Source organism: Sciurus carolinensis, chromosome 3, assembly GCF_902686445.1.
Source record: "Sciurus carolinensis chromosome 3, mSciCar1.2, whole genome shotgun sequence".
NCBI lineage: Eukaryota > Metazoa > Chordata > Mammalia > Rodentia > Sciuridae > Sciurus > Sciurus carolinensis.
Window position 1 is genome coordinate 30,069,052 of NC_062215.1, and position 18,735 is coordinate 30,087,786.

Genomic DNA, 18,735 nt, shown 5'->3' on the forward strand with positions numbered 1-18,735 from the left:
GTGTCAGCAGAGACTTGTAGTGATGACTAAAGTTGATGAATGGCACCATGTGAAATGGCTAGTCATCCCATATGAGCAGGTGGAGAATATTAGTTACAGGTAGGTCAAGAGCTCATTATGAGAAATACCAGCACAAGAAGAATGCTTCCTTCTAGATTTTGGAGTCTGAGGTATTTACTCAATTAGGTCAAGAAAAATGGAAACAATAGAATTAGAGATGATGAAAAATGTTAGCCACTTGGAAGCGCCTTGCAATTGGTTTTGATCTCTGTATTAAAATATGTCAGACCCAGTCCCGGAGCTCTTCCTAGTCACCATATCCAGGGCCAAAAAAAGAGACTTGTGAAAATGGGTCTCAGTTGACCTCAGGGAGCAAGATCCACAGGCTCAGGTAACCCATCTTAAGCGTAATTGACATCTCATGCGAGGACCCACTCTCCAGCAGGCTCCCCCATCTCACCAGATTGTAAACATCGCTAATTCGAGGTTAACTGGATGCAAATCAAGAAATTCTGGTTCTGCTAAGACACAGCTAGAAAAGAATTGGGCTTCTCAAATTCAGATTTACATTCCAAAGTAGCCCTGAAGCCAAATCCCCGCCAGAGCAGAAGGAAAGTCCCTCTAACCTCTCAACTAGGCTGGAAAACAGTCCCTAGGAGAAAGGGTTAGAAACCAAGATCTCTTATGGTGGCGCCCTGTGTGGTCCCTCTTGGAAACAGCAGAGACACAAAAGGGCGCCGCTTGGGAGAACTCGCACTCAAGCCAACCTGTCTGCCCTCCTCACCCGCAGCTTTAAAGGACAGCCACGCCTTAGTTCTCGGATGTCTAGGGGGAGGACAGCAGTGGGATGCATATTTCTAGTTATTCAATTTATTCAATGATTAAACATTTTATGGATGACTTAAGCGGTTTATGTCCTTCCCTTAAATCCCACAATAATCCCGAGGTTTGTGTTATTAACCCTGGATTTCCTTGCCTATCAAGGGCGGCGAAAGGGGCGCAGAGAAGGGCGGCAGTCTGCCCAGAAAGCGGCGGGAGCAGAGCCGGGGTCTCCACCGCCCACGCTGGGCTTCTGGCGGTTGCGGAGCAGCGCGCCAGGCTGCGGGGCGGGTGCCGCTTTCCTCCCGCGGGCGCCGGGCGGTGTCCGCGGCCACACCTGCTGCCCGCAGCGCCGCCCCTCGCCGGGCCCGCAGCAGGTGCGCGGTACGCCCCAGACCCCGCCTCCGCCCCCGCCCCGCGCCCGGTGCCCCGCAGCGGCCGCAGGACGCGCCGCCTCCGCCCGCGCCCGCGAAGAGGAGGAGCCAGGGGCACCGAGCGGGAGGAGTCGGGAGTCGGAGGGCGGCGGAGGCGGATTTCCTGGGCCCGGCTCTCTGGGGCCACCATGGCGTTTGGGAAGAGTCACCGGGATCCCTACGCCACCTCCGTGGGCCAACTCATAGGTAAGGCGGCGCGGGGAGAGACGCCCGGGCGGGCCGACAGGCTTTGGGGATCGCGGGGTCCGTTCCCGCTCGACTCCGCTCTCGGCCTGCGGAGGACGGAGTTGGACCCAGTTGTAGGAGATCCTTCCGCTCCCCCAGCTTTCCCCGGGCACCCGCATTCCACTAGGCCCCTTCCCGCGACTTTCTGGGCTGACTCACCGTAGAACTCCTTTTTCCCAAAGTCTCTCTTTCGCTGCCTTCTGGGGAGTGGACCCGAACAGGTGAACCACAAGGCTTCGGCGTGGAGTTTTGGGGCCTCTACAAGGAGAGGCTGGAAACTTGTTGGGCCAGAGGAAGGTTATTCATAAAGTGTGTTCACAGGCGGGCTGTTGGGCATGTAGTGTTGTTCCATACAATTATGCCCATTTTACAGATGAGGGAAAGGTGGCTGGAAGAGGTGAATTGCGGTGATCTCATTGTGAGAGGCAGGGCCCTCCAGCTCAGCAAACCTGAGTTGTCTTTTGAGGTAAACAAAGATAATAAAAATGCTTGACACTGGAGTAGAGGAAGGAAAGAGTCAAGGAGGTAGCTGGAGATGCTACTGGAGACTGGAGACGAGACAAAAAGGCCTCCACGACCAGGGTGGGACCACGTAGGCATCGCCCTATCTTATTTCTCTCTCTCTTGTAGGTGTGAGCCGAAGTCAGTGGTTGGACTCTTACCAACACCAGCTCACTTCTCCCTCTTTTTCTTGATTCCTCCCTTGGGAACGGGGTGTGGCACCCGGGCATATTAAAGCCAGGCAAACTGTCTCTTGGGAACTTAGTGGGATGATGAAATCATGAGAACCTGGGACTTGGAGCAAGGAGGCTCAGACTTGGAAGGTTTAGGTTCCAGCTCAGCTAATTGCTGTGTGACACGGAACACACCACTTTCCCTGAACCTGAGTTTCCACATCTTTATGGGACCAGGCACCCCAGCCAGGCTAAAATGGGACATGGTCTTAAGCCCCAGGGAATTTGCTTTCTTTTATTTTTAAATTTTTTTCAGTAATGTGAATGGAACTCTGGGGGGCTCTACCACTAACCCATATCCCCAGCCCTTTTGTATTTTTTGAGACAGGGTTTTGCTAAATTGCTCAGGCTAGTCTGGGGTTTGCAATTCTCCTGCCTCAGCCTCCCAAATATAGGCATGCATCACCACACCCATCTGATGGGAACTCTTTTTCATATAGGGCCGACAAGTTTGTAGTAACTTCTGTATGAGACCCTTAGAAGAAAAATGTAAAACCCCATAGACATATGAAAAGGGAGAGATGAACTCTGCCATGACCTTTGAAGGGTGAATAGGAGTTTTCTGGGAAGATAAAGTTGGGAGAAGAGCCAGGACTGGGAGGAAACATCTGATAGATGGAACAACAGTATATGCCTGAGAGTGCAGGGTTGGTCAGCTTTGTCCATTTGGTGCCAAATTCGAATAGCTCTTTTCCTGGATGGGACACAAACTAAACTTGGGGGTTCTCCCAACCAAGCCCTTCTTCTCATTCTTTAGCCTTTTTCATTGTTTTGTCTCCATTCTCCTCAAAACCGTGTGTATTTTCCTGCTTGTGGGTGACCCCTTTCTCCAAGGAAGATAGTGAACTCATTCACGGAGGGTCTTTCCCTTCCCAGATAGCATTTTGTTTGAGGTACTAGGGATCAAATCCAGGATCCAGCACATGCTAGGCAGGGCTCTACCACTGAGCTGCATCCCTAGCTCTTCTTATTCTTTATTTTGAGACAGTTTCTTGCTAAGTTGCCCAGGCTGGCCTTGAACTTGCCATCCTCGTGCCTCAGCTTCCCCAGTAGTCGGGATACAGTCATGCACAATTACACCTGCTTTAATATTTTGTATTCTTGAAGAGAATGTCTGGAAAGAGGAAAATATCTGATTATTTAATGATGGGATTCCAGTTTGATTAGTATGGACTAAAAGTGGCCTTTTAGAATCAGTCTCTGATTTCTCTCCCTTTTTCTCACCCCCTCCCAACAAATGATTTAAAAAACAAACAAACAAACAAACACTGGGATCAAACCATTTCAGATTTAAGTGTAAGTTCTACCTCCTATTTGCTGTATAACCTTGGGTAATTTCCTTAACCTCTCACAGTTTATTTTGTCGTATGCAACAGTAGGTTAAACGAGATTGCAAAATAAAAGTCTTAGCTCTGTGTAGTTCCCCTGGTAGGTGGCTGCTGAATAAGCTGTAGTGCTGTTCTCTGAAAGATGGGTAGATGGAGATCTGGCTGGCCTGCTTTGGCCCTGTAGCCAGGTGTTATGCGTGTAGTCTTCATTAATAGGTCACTCATTACTGTTGCAACAGCAGCACTCTGAACTTGAGTTCTGAGTGATTCCTGAATTACTGAGGTTTGTTCACAGGAAAAAAAGAAGTCACTTTGCCCTATATAAACTTAATGGTACTTGCTATTACACCCTGGGGCAGATTATTTAAGGGAAACCAGACATTTTTCACTCTGTCATAACTCAGACTCAACACAAGCAGCTTTTTCTTTGCAGAAAAGGCTACATTTGCTGGAGTTCAGACCGAAGACTGGGGCCAGTTCATGCACATCTGTGACATAATTAACACTACTCAGGATGGGTGAGTTCAGTGTGGTGTTCGTCCTTTTGCCTTTGATAAGAAGCATCAGATCTACAGCATGTTTTTTCTTGCCAACTCTGGTTTTCTTATTGAAAGAGGGTTTTTATCATCCCTTAGGGACCCTCTACCTTTCAAAGATGTCAGATTTTGACTTATTGGGGGAGCTCTTGCTATGGCATGTGGAATATCTGAGAATCCATTGTAATTTTTCCCCTCTCCTCTTTGCCTTTTCCTTAACAGTTTCAAAGTTTGTCTCTGTGAGACTCAGATGCCTTGTTTTTAAAAGATAAAAAAAGAGATAGATTGTTTCCTTCCTTAGGAATTTTTCTGCTCTGATTGCCAGTATTTTGTGTAACTGAAAAATATTATCCAGAAATTGGTTAACTCGTAGTGGTGACCAATCTCTGGGCACTCCATCTTTATTACCAGGAAATGATCTAGCAGTCTTTTTCTTCCTTGTCATAGGACAGGTTGTTTTCTTTTGCTTTGTTCTTTCTCTTCTCCTTAATGCCAACTCAGCCATGTTCATGTGTATGTTTTAAAGAATGTATGTTTTTTTTTTTTTTTAATATACATTTTAAACTTTAGAAGTTATAAAAAAATCATTAAGAAGAGCTGGGGTTGTGGCTCAGTGGCAGAGTGCTTTTCTAGCATATGTGAGGCCCTGGGTTCAATTCTCAGTACCACGTAAAAATAAATAGATTCATCGACAACTAAAAAAAATATTATAAAAGAAGGGCCTGCTAGTTTGAGTTTAGTTAGCTGCAGATTATTATAAAAGACCCAATTCTGTTAATTTTCTTATAGGTATTAAAGTGATATCTGACCAGAAAAGATTTAGTCTAGCTCCTGTTGAGAAGAAAACATGACAACTTAATTGTCGATCACGTACTGATGGAAAGTGCTGTGTAACCTGTTAGCACTAAGTGTTTATGATTTTTTTTCTCTATAATCTTGTTTACCATGTTTACATCATCTGTGAACCTTTTCATTGAGAAGACCAGTTTCTTTGCTGCTAATATGTAAAGAGAATCTAGTAAATTTTAGCCCTCTACTTATAGTTCTTCCTTTGTAACGTGATATTGAGGCATCTAGAAGCTGACTTCATTTGCTGTAATTGTTCCCACATCCCCTTGCCTAGAAGGGTGCTCAGGAAATGCCAGTTGTCTTAATTAAAGTGGTAACTTTCATTGCCTTGGAAGTTAGATTTCCTGTAAACTGGATCTACGTATTGGTAGAGGAAATGGGTGTAAGCACATTTCATGAGTAGCGCTTTCTGGATAATATACTCTTAGGTAAATATTTTGATTCCCACCGTAAGGTCGGTGGCATTGTCTGATTGTATCCATGAGGACATTTAGGTAAGAGAAGGTACATCATCTCCTAAGATGGCACAGCAGAAACCAGACCTTGGTCTCTTGCTCTTTAGACATTCTTTTTTTCACAGTGCATATTGATTTTCAGAAAGTCAGTTTGAATACCTAAATTGATGATTTCTGTGTTTATTACCATAGGCCAAAAGATGCAGTGAAAGCTTTGAAGAAAAGGATTTCCAAAAACTACAATCATAAAGAAATCCAGCTTACCTTGTCGGTAAGTATTTGAATATTCCAATTAAGACTCTGGGATTTCTAGAATACCCAGGTTATAATTCCATTTTTTTAATCCTGGGTTTAAAAAAATCTGTCTATACATGTATACATACAAACACACACACAATATTCTGAAGTAATGATTACATTAGTAAAGAGTTACGTACTATATGAGTTAAGTCTCTTCATTTATAGAGAATTGCAGAACAATTTAATTGATGACAATAGCACTTAGTTTTGTGGAAAGAGTATTCCTAGAGCATCAGTTTTTCCCAGTCAGGAGATAGGAACTTGTGGTTAAAAACTTGTAGATGCTGAACCAGTCAAGAAGTTTGGGCATGTCTTAATTAACTATAACTGAAGATGGGGGGTAGAATTAAAGTCTTGAAAAATGTCCCCCTTTTAGCTGTCTACCTCACTTGAACACTTTTGTGGAATCCTGCGTGCTGGCAGCTCCTTTAATTGAACCAAGTTCCACTGCTTGGAATCATTGGGAAAATGTTCTTTGTTGATTTAAGCAGTTCTGTGCACCGTGCTGTCTGTGATTTGGATGTGGTCTCTTATGTGACTTGTTCCCATTCCCCCACATTCTTGGCCACATGACCTCTTCAGTCACGTTGGTGAGTTGCCCTTTTTACTTTGATATGTGTTGCAAGCCCTGCCTGCTGCCTGAGACTGAGCTGTGTAGCTCTCCAATTTCTTCTGCATGCCTTATTGACCTCTGCTGAGCTCCAGACCACGCATGGGTACGGCACTAGTTGGTCAACTTCACGCTGCTCTGAGGAGCTGTGGGAGAGTTGATCAGGGGGGTGACGGGGCAGATGTGAGCACTGCTCCCTGTTTTTAGATTCATAAGGAAGAAGATGGATCACATCTTGTGTGCTTGGAGAGTAACCGAATGAGAAGAAATGAACAGTCCAGCCAACATGCAGCCAAGATGCAGTCACCAAAGAAACCCTTCACAGGGGAATCTGAATATAGTTTAGAAGCGTTTTCCTTTTTTGACCTCTCTTGTATCTGTACCTTGTGGCAGCCACCTCAGAGTGGTAATATCACACTGAGTATTAGTAAAGTTAGGAGGTGGACAGGTTCAGGGAACACAAGCAGCTAGCTCACAGCAAGGCTTGAGTGGTCAAAGTTAAGAGCAGGAACAGTGTGATCCCCAAAAAGGATCACAGAGTGGAGGGGAGAAGGGAGTAAGGCATTTCTGTGGAAATACCAAAACGATGGGCCAGTTTTAGAAATGCCTGGCACCTGACTGATACTCCTGACATCCACAGAGATGATTGTGTTATAATTCCATTTCACAGGTGGCAAGTGTGAGACGAAGAGGGGTTAAGTGATTTTTTTTTCCAGATTAAATGGCTATTATATAGCATAGGCAGGATTCAAACCCAGTCTTCAGATTCTAAATTCCATGCCCTTGCCCCAAACTACTTTGCTCCTCAGAAGGAATCAGATCTCTGAAAAGAACAGGCTTCTGTGTTTCATTTGTCTTCAACTCCTTCATGCATGTGCAGGTTCACCAGTCTGTTGGGTGTTGACTGAATTAATGATTGTCTCCACACCTCACTCATCCCATTTCTCCTATTATCCAGGAAGCCTCCGTGGCTAATGGAAGGGATTGCAGAGCTGTGGTAGAAACCATTGTAAATAGGCCCTAAAATGAAGTGGATTCAGGCTCAAGGCTGCAGAAGGTTAAGAAAATTGAGTGAGGAAGAAAAGGGAAGGTGAATTTGTGCCACCTTCTCTGTTTCAACTCACAGTTGTTTATCCTTTGTTATGGTTTGCCTCTTTCTGTACTGTGTCCAACTTGCTTGACACTTCAGTGGTTGCATGTCTCTGTCTCCATCTCTTCCTCCATGATGGGTTCTTCCCTCTGGGGATGGAACAGTGCCTTCCCTGAGGAAGCTGGGTTATGCCAGAGTGTTGTTCGTTTTGGGGGATCACACTGTTCCTGCTCTTAACTTTGACCACTCAAGCCTTGCTATGAGCTAGCTGCTTGTGTTCCCTGAACCTGTCCACCTCCTAACTTTACCGCCTCCGCCTCTTGATTGCCATGCCAACTTGTGAGAACAAGGAAATCTAACACCTGTACTGAAATGCGGATGAGTCACAGTGTAGGGATTAGAATACAAACTTTATTGTTAGGGTCAGAGTTCATTAAGGTCAGAGGACATACATACTTTCTCTTGAATTCCCTTTAAATAGGCCTTTGATTCTGATACCTTCATGCAGATTTCCCAGGCTGTGTCTGTAGTGGCTCAGGCACCCCACCTCAGAGCAGTCATTGCCTCGCAGAGGTGTGCTTACAGCCTGGCTCCAGAATTCACTTAAGCCAAACTGAATTATGAGGGACATTAGTCACAGAAAGAATCACCCAGAGTCTGTCAAAGGCAATTATAAGTTTATCAATAAAGTCTTAAAAAAATCCCCCTATGTGACATTTCCATTTCATCACTATGAAGTTATGAGAGCCTGTCAAAGTCAATTATACATGTTCTTCATCTTATCTGCCATTTTTGGTTCTCCATGGACTTGTTTGCCTTGATTAGGTCCTTGATGGGATCCGACTGTATTATGATTTCTTACTGTAAGTTTTATTAAGGAGCCAGTTGTTTGTTTTGTCTTGTTTTTGTTGTTCTAAAGACCAAAACCAAGGCCTTATGCATGCAAATACCATACCACTAAGCTACATTTCCAACCCAAAAAGTCAGTAGTTTTTTATTACTGTTATTTGTTTTTTGTTTTTTCTGTTTGTTTGTTTGTTTTGGGTACTGAAGATTGAATCCAGTTTTGTTTTAAAAAGCATTGCTAGTAGATTTTATTGGTCTGAACCAGAAGCTGACCTTTTCTTGAATGAGTCAGTTGTGATAGATCTCAGCAAGGATCATTGTCAAACACAGCAAAGTGGTTGAACAGGTTCCTGAGAATCAATGAATTAATAGAGCTTTGTGGAATACTCACTAAGTAGTGAAGTCTTGTGAAATATGGCTCTCCCTTCAGCAGCAGTTAGAGGGACTGAGGAGGCCGCAGTCTCTCCTGTGGGTGTCACAGTAGGGTAAGGTGACAATACCTTGGTAGTCCAGGTGTAGTCTTCACCTCCAGTGGCCCTGAAACCTGATTGTTGGCACTGTGCCTGGTTTACAACTTACTATGAGAAACAAAACAGCCACGTAGCTCTTTTTATTTCAGCCTTCTCTGAAGAGAATAGTCGTATGAGCTGATCAGTTCATTCTCTCTTAGAAGGAACTTCTCCATGGAAGCAAGCGATCAAAGCAGTTACCATCTATTCCATTCCTGTTTCGTGACAGGCTGTCAGCATACATTACATTTTATATAGTCCTTAACAAGAAGGTGGAGGCGTTTATATCCATATTGCATAAGGATACCCAGGTTTCAGATAAGTGACTTCTAGCTGAGCACAAGAGATCAGTGAAGCTTGAAGTCACCCACTTGGGTCTCTCTTGGTCCCTTGGCTCCTAGGTTCTGTATCACACCTGAGATTATGGACTCTTGGTTGTCCTGATTCCCAAGATAGTTTATCTAATCACATCTACACCAAAGTCAGTTTGCAAAATATGTAAGAGCAACATATATAATTTTTCCAATTTGCCACAGTAGGTTTTATGACCAATCTAACTGGACTGTGGGGTGAGTACCAGAGCCATAATGGAGGAGGTGATATAGAAGTAATTAGTCCTGACATCCTGGATTCCAATGGGAAAACACAAAGGGCATGATTGCTGATCTCCAGATGTTAACATTCTCAGAATTTCATGTTGGCTCTTCAATTCTGTGCGTGTGCTCCTGGGAATGTTACCCATTATCATAAAATATCAGTGATCCAAAAGACAAAAGTTGATTTGTGGACTCTTCAGCAAGAAATTCAGCATTCACTTCATTATAAGAAAAAGTGAGACTCAGAGGCTAGGTACTTAAACTGGGAGTCGGGTGAAGTATTTCTATAAACTCGTTTAACCAATGACATTTACCCTCTCAGCATCTTACCCATTAAAAACTCAGTATAATGCTCTTATCAAGTTAATTGTTATTTGTTATACCCCTTTTCAACTTTGTCTAAACAAGTTGTATTAGTATAGATTTGATTTACTGTGTTATGGATTTTTTTTTTCCTTTGCCTTAAAGTCTTTCCCTTTGTGTGACCTAGCTGCATGTGCTCAGTCCTGCATTTCCTGATTGCCTTCTTGGTCACATTGCTTTTAAACTATAGCTTTCATCCCTGCTGCTGCTTTTTTATGGCAAAAAGTGACACTCAAATTACAGAACATGGTAGGAAGTCAAGTTTCAGGGCTTCTTTTCTGCAGAAATGATAATCCCTATCCTGGTTGGTTATGGTTTCTGTGACCTCTCTAACTCAAGGTGGTGGCATAGGAACTAGAGATTTAATTTTGTTTTTAGATCACTTATTGAAATCTACCTTCTGCATGCAATTCTTCCATACTAGCTCATTCCTTATTAGCCTGATTTCTGCTCATGTTGCTTTTTTGAAAATGTTTAGTTCAGGGCAACCAATCACCCCCAATGGACTTTTCTTGGTCCCTATTTTTTACTGTCCAATACATCAGCCTCCTGGAAGCTTTCCTTTTGAGTTTACTAATGTTATATTTGCCTTAGTTGTGCTTCATTTTCTGTTGCTCTTTGGTTGCCTTCCTTGAGTTTCTCTGGCCTGCGTAACGTAGGTGACACCAGTGTCCCAGCCATTCTTCCTCTGCTCATCAGAGGTGGCCTCAATGACTCACTCTCTGACCTGTATCTGCTCAACATCTACTTGAATGTCCCACTTTTCTTTCAAACTCAAAATATCTAAATATCAACCCATGATCTTTGTTCCTAGGAACCCCCTTCATACCACCCCAAATACTTCCACCTTTCCATCATTGGTGCCCTCAGTTTCCTGCAGAATGAAGGCCACTTAACTTTCAGTCTTCCTTCTGTGGTCATGCAGAAATCTTCCTCCATAATTCTTCCCTGACTTTCCTCCCTTGCACCACCTCATTCTAGTTCAGGTCTTCAGACCTGTACTAGTGGAGGCAGAGGCCTACTAAAAACTTTCTCTCATTCCAGGATATTTCACCCTCTGGCTTCTTTTGTAAGCGCTGCCTGACAGCCTTTGCAGAATGCTACTTTGCACACACTATCCTTTGCCCTGAGCTCCAGGGAGAGGTGTGATGGTGACAGACTAACAGGAATCTCTGCCTTCAGGATAATGTCCAGACGCTTTACACTGCCACATAAATTTCTCTGCAGTCTGGATGACATCCTGACAGACTTTATTCATCCTACATCTGCAGAGTTCCCAGTTTACCAATATCAAGAAGCCACTACCAGAGACAAGGCAGAGGACGTCTCTTCCTGCTCAAAACTCATACACTGCCACCGCCGTTGTATTTTTTTCCAAACTGTGTTGGTCACCTTTCCATGACTGTAACAAATACCTGACATAATCAACTTAGGTTTATTTTGGCTCATGGTTTCAGTCCATGATTGGTTGGCACTGTTGCTTTTAGACCTGGGGTGAGGTTGACTTCTTTGCAGGACAATGCAAAACCTCTCACCTCAGGGCTGGGAAGCAAGAGAGAGAGAGACAGAGAGAGAGAGAGAGAGAGAGAGAGAGAAAGAGAGAGAGAGAGAGAGAGAGAGAGAGAGACAGACAGACCATAGACCCACGATAGCCTTTCTGTCCTTCCACCTACTGAAATATCCACCACCTCCCAATAGCACCAAGTTGGGAACCAAGTCTTAAATACATGGACCTGTGAGAAACATTCCGGATCCAAACTGTAGCAACATTGGTCTGTCTAAAATATAACTGTATACTCATTTTTACTTTTCATAGTCATTTTTCAAAACCCAGCTCAGGACCAGCCTTTTCCAAAATTTTTTTAAGACCACCTGGTCTTGAACAATCCATACTTGCCTAAAAAGGTCAAGCCTAGCTAGGCTTACTGTGCAGTATATTATCGAAACCAGAATATTTGAGAATGAAAGAATGTGTGATCTTTAACAAAAGCAAGACAACAAGAACGTAGCTGGCCTTCCCTGGATAAACTGTGACAGATGTCATGCTGTCTTTAGCCCATGTGTTTTGCTTGAACTTCCCATTTAGCAGGTGGCATCTACTACCTTATTTTACTGATAATGCTGTGATAGTAGTGTCCCCACTCCCCATCCAACCCAGCCCCTGGATAGCTAGCTACATTATGCTTATACTTCCTCATATCCTTAGAACCGAACATTTTGTCATGTCTTATAGTAGAAAGTAAATAATGTTTATTAATTAGAATGCTGGTAGAAATCATTACTTAGCAGTTTTTGCCTTATATTTCAGGGGTGATTTTGCCAGAGAAATACACTGTTTGATTTTTCCTATTTAGCTCATTGACATGTGCATGCAGAACTGTGGTCCAAGTTTCCAGTCTTTGATTGTGAAGAAGGAATTCATTAAAGACAGTCTGGTTAAGCTGTTGGATCCTAAATACACCTTACCATTGGACATTCAGAATAGAATCTTGAATTTCATTAAGGTGAGTCTGTTGTCTGCTTCATAGGACGGTATGTTTCTAAGATTAGGGATTTAATGGGATACTTTCTGATTGTTTCAGTGATCCTTCATAACCTAGGATTGAGCCAGAAAGCATTCTTACTCCTTTACTTTCTGTGACCTAACAATTTCTTGGGGTTGGATAGTATCCTTTTCCTGGAGAATTTGTAGTCATCTCCCTACCTTCCACTCAGTTTCTATTTTATCCATGTCAGGAAAGACAGTGATGGGTATGTTCATTTTGTAGATATGGAAACTATCTTCTGGAGTAGATAAATGACTAGTTTAAGGTTACTTGGCAAAAGAGTTACTGATACTATTTTGGAATCTATTCATTTTGTGTTTAGCACAGCAAAAAGTGATTGATAGTATCTATTTTAGGGTTCTATCAAGATGTCGAAGCATGGAATTCTGAGGATGTAAAGTCTTTTATAATATCCTAGCCTTGAAAAGGAGTATTTTGTCCATCATATTCAGAAGTAACTTTGTCTTTCCTAATAAAGGACATAGTTGTGAATTTTTCATCTTACATCACGAGTTTGAGAACTGCTTTTGCTGCTATTTTAACTACAGAACTTTCTGTCTCTTGAACTCAGACTTGGTCACAGGGTTTCCCAGGAGGTGTAGATGTGAGTGAAGTGAAGGAAGTGTACCTGGACCTGCTTAAGAAAGGTGTTCAATTTCCTTCCTTAGATGCAGAGGCTGCAACAGCAAGACAAGAGGTAGGAGGATTTTCTTTGACCCAGGTGGAGTAAAAAAGTGTTATGTGGGTTTTTTCATATTGTAAGGGACCCCCAGCTCAACCAGCTTGAACAAAAAAATGAGTTTACTGGAAGGATATGGCCACATCTTGTAGAATAACAATGGCTAAGACCTTGTTGCTCAGTGCATTTGGGGTATGTCTTGGGAACTTGTTAGAAATGCTCTAGGCCCAAGTAAGTCAGAATCTTCATTTTTACAAGTTTCCAGTTTTTTTTCTCTGCACATTGATGTTGAGAAGCACTGGTGTAGAGCCCATGCTGTGGGCTGTCCACCCAAGGTTGCAGGTGAGACATTGACTCAAGGAGGCAGTCGTTGGTGGAGGACATGCCTTGCCAACTGTGGCTTAAAAAAACTTGATATGAATTTATTTACCATTTGTTTTTAATGCCCTAAAGAGGGGCAGCAATAATCTCATATGATGGTTTATCATGCAGACCCTTGGTGAAAACCAGGAATACTTTATTGAATTGTTATTCGGTTAGTAAACCTAATAGCAGCTGCATGCTGTTGAATACTCCTCTGTTATCAACATGTCATTTGCTTAGGGCTGTTCTCAAAATGATGGACAGGTTATATGCTTGATGATTGAATCTGGGTTACCCAGCTTTGGTTGAGAGTGCCTGAGTCAGCTCAGAAAACTGGGCTTGAAGTGGCTCTGTAATGCTCATAACATTTCCTCATTTCATTCTCAGACCCCATTGACTCCACCAACATCTGTCCCTACTGCACCAGCTCTTTCTTCAGTAATTCCTCCCAGGAACTCAACTATTATATTGGTTCCAGAACAGGTAACAAGCACAAAAACTGTATTTGTTTATGTCTTTTTCTAAGTTGTAAGCATTGTATGTACAGTTGTTTTTAACAACATTGTGAGATGCATTATTCCCCCTGTTTAATAGCAGAGAAGACTATGGCTTGGCGATACTTCTGTGAATTACCATAATTCATTTCTGAGGAGAATTAATCCAGTTGGTTCTGATTCCAAAGCTCATTTTTAATTGTGCTTGGTTAGTTGATTTCAGGGTTTTGTGGAGCTTTGCCTGTGGACTGGGACTTATGTCCATCAGTTGATTCGTGTTCCTACTGATAGGACTGACTGTATATCATTTCAGAGAGCAGGAAGTGGTAGTCTTTATTACCTGTATTAATTGTGCATTTACTTCTTTGTCCCTATGAGCAATTATGTAACACTTACTATGTCCTGCTACAAAGGAACCGTCACTGAAGATTTGCATTAATATTATTCAATTAATTTTATTTATATTAATCTTATCAATGTTACATGAATATGAAAATCTGTGTGATTAATCCCCCTTCCTGTTTAACCCAGGAAGAAAAAAGTGTTTTTCTTTTTATTCTTCTTCCTGTGATGCTATGAGGATGCTTAACATTCTCATTTTCTCCTCTTTCCTCTGATTGGTTACCAAAAACTCAGGGTGACTTTTGCTGTTTTTTCCCAGGTTCTTAGTTCTCCTACTGTGTACTTAGTACCTCCTCCTGTTTCCAGATTGTTCTAATCTTTTCTTCCCCCCTCCCTTCATTTTTAACTTTCCTAAAGGGTAATTTTGGGTTTATTACAAGAAATCTCAAGACCATTTAGAGGGTGATAGTATAATTTGTAAAGTAATTAAATGTGTGTATTTGTATAAACTTAATGGGTTTTAATGTATGAAAATTTGCATTATCTCCTCCCGCATAAGTCCCGTGAGTGAGAAACAATATAGCCATAGCCATTCTTCTTGTGGTGCACTTACTGGGATTGTGTTGCCCTCTGCAGATTGGAAAGCTGCACAGTGAATTGGACATGGTGAAAATGAACGTGAGAGTGATGTCTGCCATACTGATGGAGAATACTCCCGGGTCCGAGAACTACGAAGACCTAGAGCTTCTGCAGGTGCAGTGTGATCAGGGACAGAGTATCTCGTGAAGTCATTCTCTGAACTTTGAGCTTTGGAGATGGAAGACACGCTGATATTGCCTAGTTCTTCCGCTTGCATCCTGACTTTATATGACTTCTAAACTTGAGAAGAAAAGATCGAATAATGACTTTAGCAGAAATGCAGTTGTAACTTAGACATAATCTTACTTGCCTTCTTGCAAAACGTAATTTATGGCCTTGATCATATACAGTCTAGCACATAATTGGTTGGTTGGTGGTTGGTTGGTTTTTTCAGTTTGGCAGTACTGGGATTCAAATCAAGGCCTTGCATGCTGGGCAAGTGGTCTATGACTGAGCTACATTCCCAAGCTCTTCTTAATTTATTTTGAGGGAGAGTCTCCCTAAAGTTGGACAGGCTTGCCTCTAAGTTTTGTGATTTTTCTGTCTCAGCCCCCAGAGTAGCTGTGATTACAGGCATGTGCCACCATGAGAGGTTTCTCATTATTTTAAGTACAAAAAAATTGCCTCTATTTCTATCCATTCAACAAATGTATTGATTAACTATAAGGAATATAGGTATAAAGAGTCTGTCCCTAGTCCTTAAGAACTTTTGTCTAGTGAGCAAGATTAGTTTGTAAACAACAAAATAAAGATGCTGCTCACCTGCAGCCTGCACAGGGAGGGAATCAGTAGCCCTCGGAGGTGTGGGCCAACTGGAAATAAAAGGCTGGAAAAGTAGCATTAAGAAATGAAACAAAGGACGCAAGAAATATATATTGAAAGTTGGGCTTAATGGATGGAAAAGACATGAGGGGTCTGATCCTAACAAAGGGAAAAAGCCCATGAATGCTTTATTTATAGTGAAACACACACCAAAGGAATTTGTTGTGAGGAGGGGTTCCTCGAGGTAAACACGAAGCAAGAGGCTGTGGAGGAGTTGGCTGATTGGGACTTACTACTTGTGCAATAATTCTTCCTCCTCCAGGCAGCTGGTGCCTCAAGGCTATTTGGGTGCACTGGTTTCTCTTTCCACCTCCAGGGACTTGCATTTGAACCTAGGGTGGCCCGAGCCAATAAATTCCGCGGCATCACAGAATTCTCTTTGAGCAGGACGTTTCTCAAGGCAAGGGAGCAGTCTCAGATCAGTGAGATTACACCGAGAGTTCTCTAAGGGGCTCACCTCCGCTTAGAGATAGCTCAGACACCCCCACAGTTCATTCACAGCTTCCAGAAGTTACTGTAATATAAAATTTTGTCAGAATGGGGTGGCATCATGAGTGGGGACAAGGAGAAAGGTGAACATTTTAGGAGGGGTTTAATGGGTCCAGTACTCAGGCTGTGGAGAAACAAGTAGAAAGGACATTGGGACTTTCATGAACATGGGAGGAAAACCATGGGCAGTGTCCTGTGTCTTTGCTTTCACATACTTTACTTTTTCATTCTATTCATTTGTTCTTTATCAATTTTAAATTTTAATACTTATTAAAATACTTATTAGGGCTGGGGAGATAGCTCAGTTGGTAGAGTGCTTGCTTGTCAAGCACAAAGCCCTGGGTTCAAACCCCAGCACCGCCAAAAAAAAAAATACTTATTAGTTGTCTGTTACATCACATGGCTGTAATTCTAGCACTTAGGTGGCTGAGTAGGGAGGCTCACTTGAGCCCAGGAGTTCAAGACCAACCTGGGTAACATAGGGAGGCCTCTCAAAACAGAAGAATAAAATATGGAATTCCTTTTAACACTTATTAAATTTAGGAGCAGTTAGGGAAAAAAGATCTTTTTCTATAAGTCTCCCCAAGCAAGTTAACAACCTATCAGGTGTGTAGGCAGAAGAGGAGGATGCAGACACATAACTTGGAACCTAAAGTAAGATCTGATCTGTATAAGATCTTGGGGACTCTTCAAGCCTACTATTTTTCTCTTTTGGGAGGTTTGTAAAGTTCATTGTTAACAGTAAGAGTCTTTGTTTAACCCGGCATTTGGAAACTTACTTGACCAGAGAATCCTCATTTGCTAAATACCTGTTAATATTCAGCAGAACATGAAAGCAGTGTACCTTGAGAAACAAAGCAGTGTTTACGATCATTGGTTTAAGTATATTATTTTTGGAATATTTTACTTAGGAGCATTGTAATTTTGCTAAGCAGTAGAGTTCTTGCCCTTGGGCAAGTCATTTACGATTATTGGGCTTAGTTTCTGCATGTATAAAATGCAGAGCTTAGATGATGCTTTGTAAACTAAGGGAATATTAAACGCATCCTATTAATTTGGAAGAATAAAAGGAAAATCAATCATTAGAGTTTGTATCCAGCAATCCTTTAAAAAATCCACAATCGGAATCTTATGTATAGAAACTTTGTAACTTATAATGTTAACTAGTGTGTTAAACTAAAATTTAAAAATTAAATATCAAAGTAAAAGGATATGTGGCACATAATATATTTTTAAAATGGCCTTAGCAATATTTCTAGTTTCACATGGTCTTCCCAGGCCATTCAGAGCCCTGAAATGAATTGATTTTTGACTTGTTTCTCATGGTCTCATCCATTTGTAGCTGACAACCCTGCAGTAAAAATGTACACTGAAACATTTCATTTAAATACCTGAATCCAGTTTTATACTTTATTCACCAAGACTGAAATGTCTTTTTGTCTCAGAGTCCTTGGGTACAGATGTTTGGTTGAATTTTGCAAGTACGATGCCAATTTCTTGGTTGTTCTTTTAATGCCAAAGCTCAGGGCTGTGTATTGCCTTGAATAGTAAAGAGATTTACATTATAAATCAACATTAGAATACTGCTCATGGCCAGTTCAAGTTGAATGGGTTCTGGCATCCAATCAACTTGTTTATAGAGACTACTGGATGGGAAACTTTATTTTTCTTCCCATGTTTTTTGTCAATAATAAAGGTCTGGTGTGGGGTGTGCAACTCCAAATTTCTTTTGACCAATATTTGAATTTTTAAAATCTAAAACACTTTACTGTGCTTGATCTAACTCTAGATTGGGTTGATTTCTTTACCTGGTATGGAGAGAAAGGACAAGGAGCCTATCTGCTTTAAAGATCTAAAAATGAAAGCAACCAAAGGTAGACTATGGAGAAGCAAAGGAATTCTTTAGTTTCTGCTTTTTCAAAGTCTGTCTGCATTACTGGGATCACTAGAAGGTAGGAGCCCAGGATGATGTGCTAGCTCCCTGGCTGCTGCCCTCAGAACTTCTGTGGCTTCTGGAAGCTGCACCATGAGCCCAGGTGGTCATTGGAGGGGGTGTGCAGCCCGATGAGAGGAAGAACCCAAAGGAAAGAACAATGCAGAGAGCGCAGCCTTGAGAACAGCAGTACTGTTGGTAGAAGGATTGGACAGACTCACCAGACCTCATCCTCCTCCCACTTCCTGCCAGTGTGTCCTGATAGCTGAATCCAGTCAGAATCCAGAAGGCAGAGGACCTGGTGACATGGTCCCTACAAGACAGCCTCCCTGACAGAAAGTGGCCACCAAATAAACATGACCAGCCATAAGAAAAAGCCTCCACGCAGAATTCGTCTGGCTCTAACATAACTGCACATAACCAGTGACCAGTCTTACTGTGCTATTGGTTAGCATTAAAACCAGAATTTTATCTGTTTGAGATTACCTTCTACTGCTAGTTCTGTTTCTTTGAAACCTGTTCCCTTTCTGTTTCCTTCCATCTGAAATCTAATGTATTTCCTTGAAAGCCCCTCTCTGTTCCTCTAGCCCATGTTGAGCCATTAGATCCTGAAACGCTACTGATTCACAGGGCTTCTGCACTTTGTTAGACCCTTGGGTTGTAAAACCCTTTTGTGTGGTAGGCGCCTTTTCTTACCACCGTGCTTCACTGGGCAGGGACCTGATTTCCTTTGC

The 18,735-nt window shown here is 42.3% G+C and overlaps 1 protein-coding gene across 4 annotated transcripts in view; it reads left to right on the top strand.

Moving 5' to 3' along the window:
- Positions 1-1,313: 1,313 nt before the first annotated feature.
- Positions 1,314-18,735, top strand: part of Tom1l1 (target of myb1 like 1 membrane trafficking protein) — a 48,973-nt gene continuing 31,551 nt past the window's right edge. For 2 of the 4 annotated variants that reach the window (XM_047544094.1, XM_047544093.1), the window contains exons 1-7: positions 1,314-1,439; positions 3,974-4,058; positions 5,573-5,651; positions 12,049-12,198; positions 12,812-12,937; positions 13,670-13,765; positions 14,755-14,871. In XM_047544094.1, coding sequence (XP_047400050.1) covers positions 1,382-1,439; positions 3,974-4,058; positions 5,573-5,651; positions 12,049-12,198; positions 12,812-12,937; positions 13,670-13,765; positions 14,755-14,871 — 711 coding nt within the window. In that variant the 5' untranslated portion in view covers positions 1,314-1,381. Of the gene's footprint in view, positions 1,440-3,973; positions 4,059-5,572; positions 5,652-6,171; positions 6,271-12,002; positions 12,199-12,811; positions 12,938-13,669; positions 13,766-14,754; positions 14,872-18,735 lie in introns of those variants that run through there. The other 2 variants (XM_047544096.1, XM_047544095.1) reach the window with 2 other exon arrangements.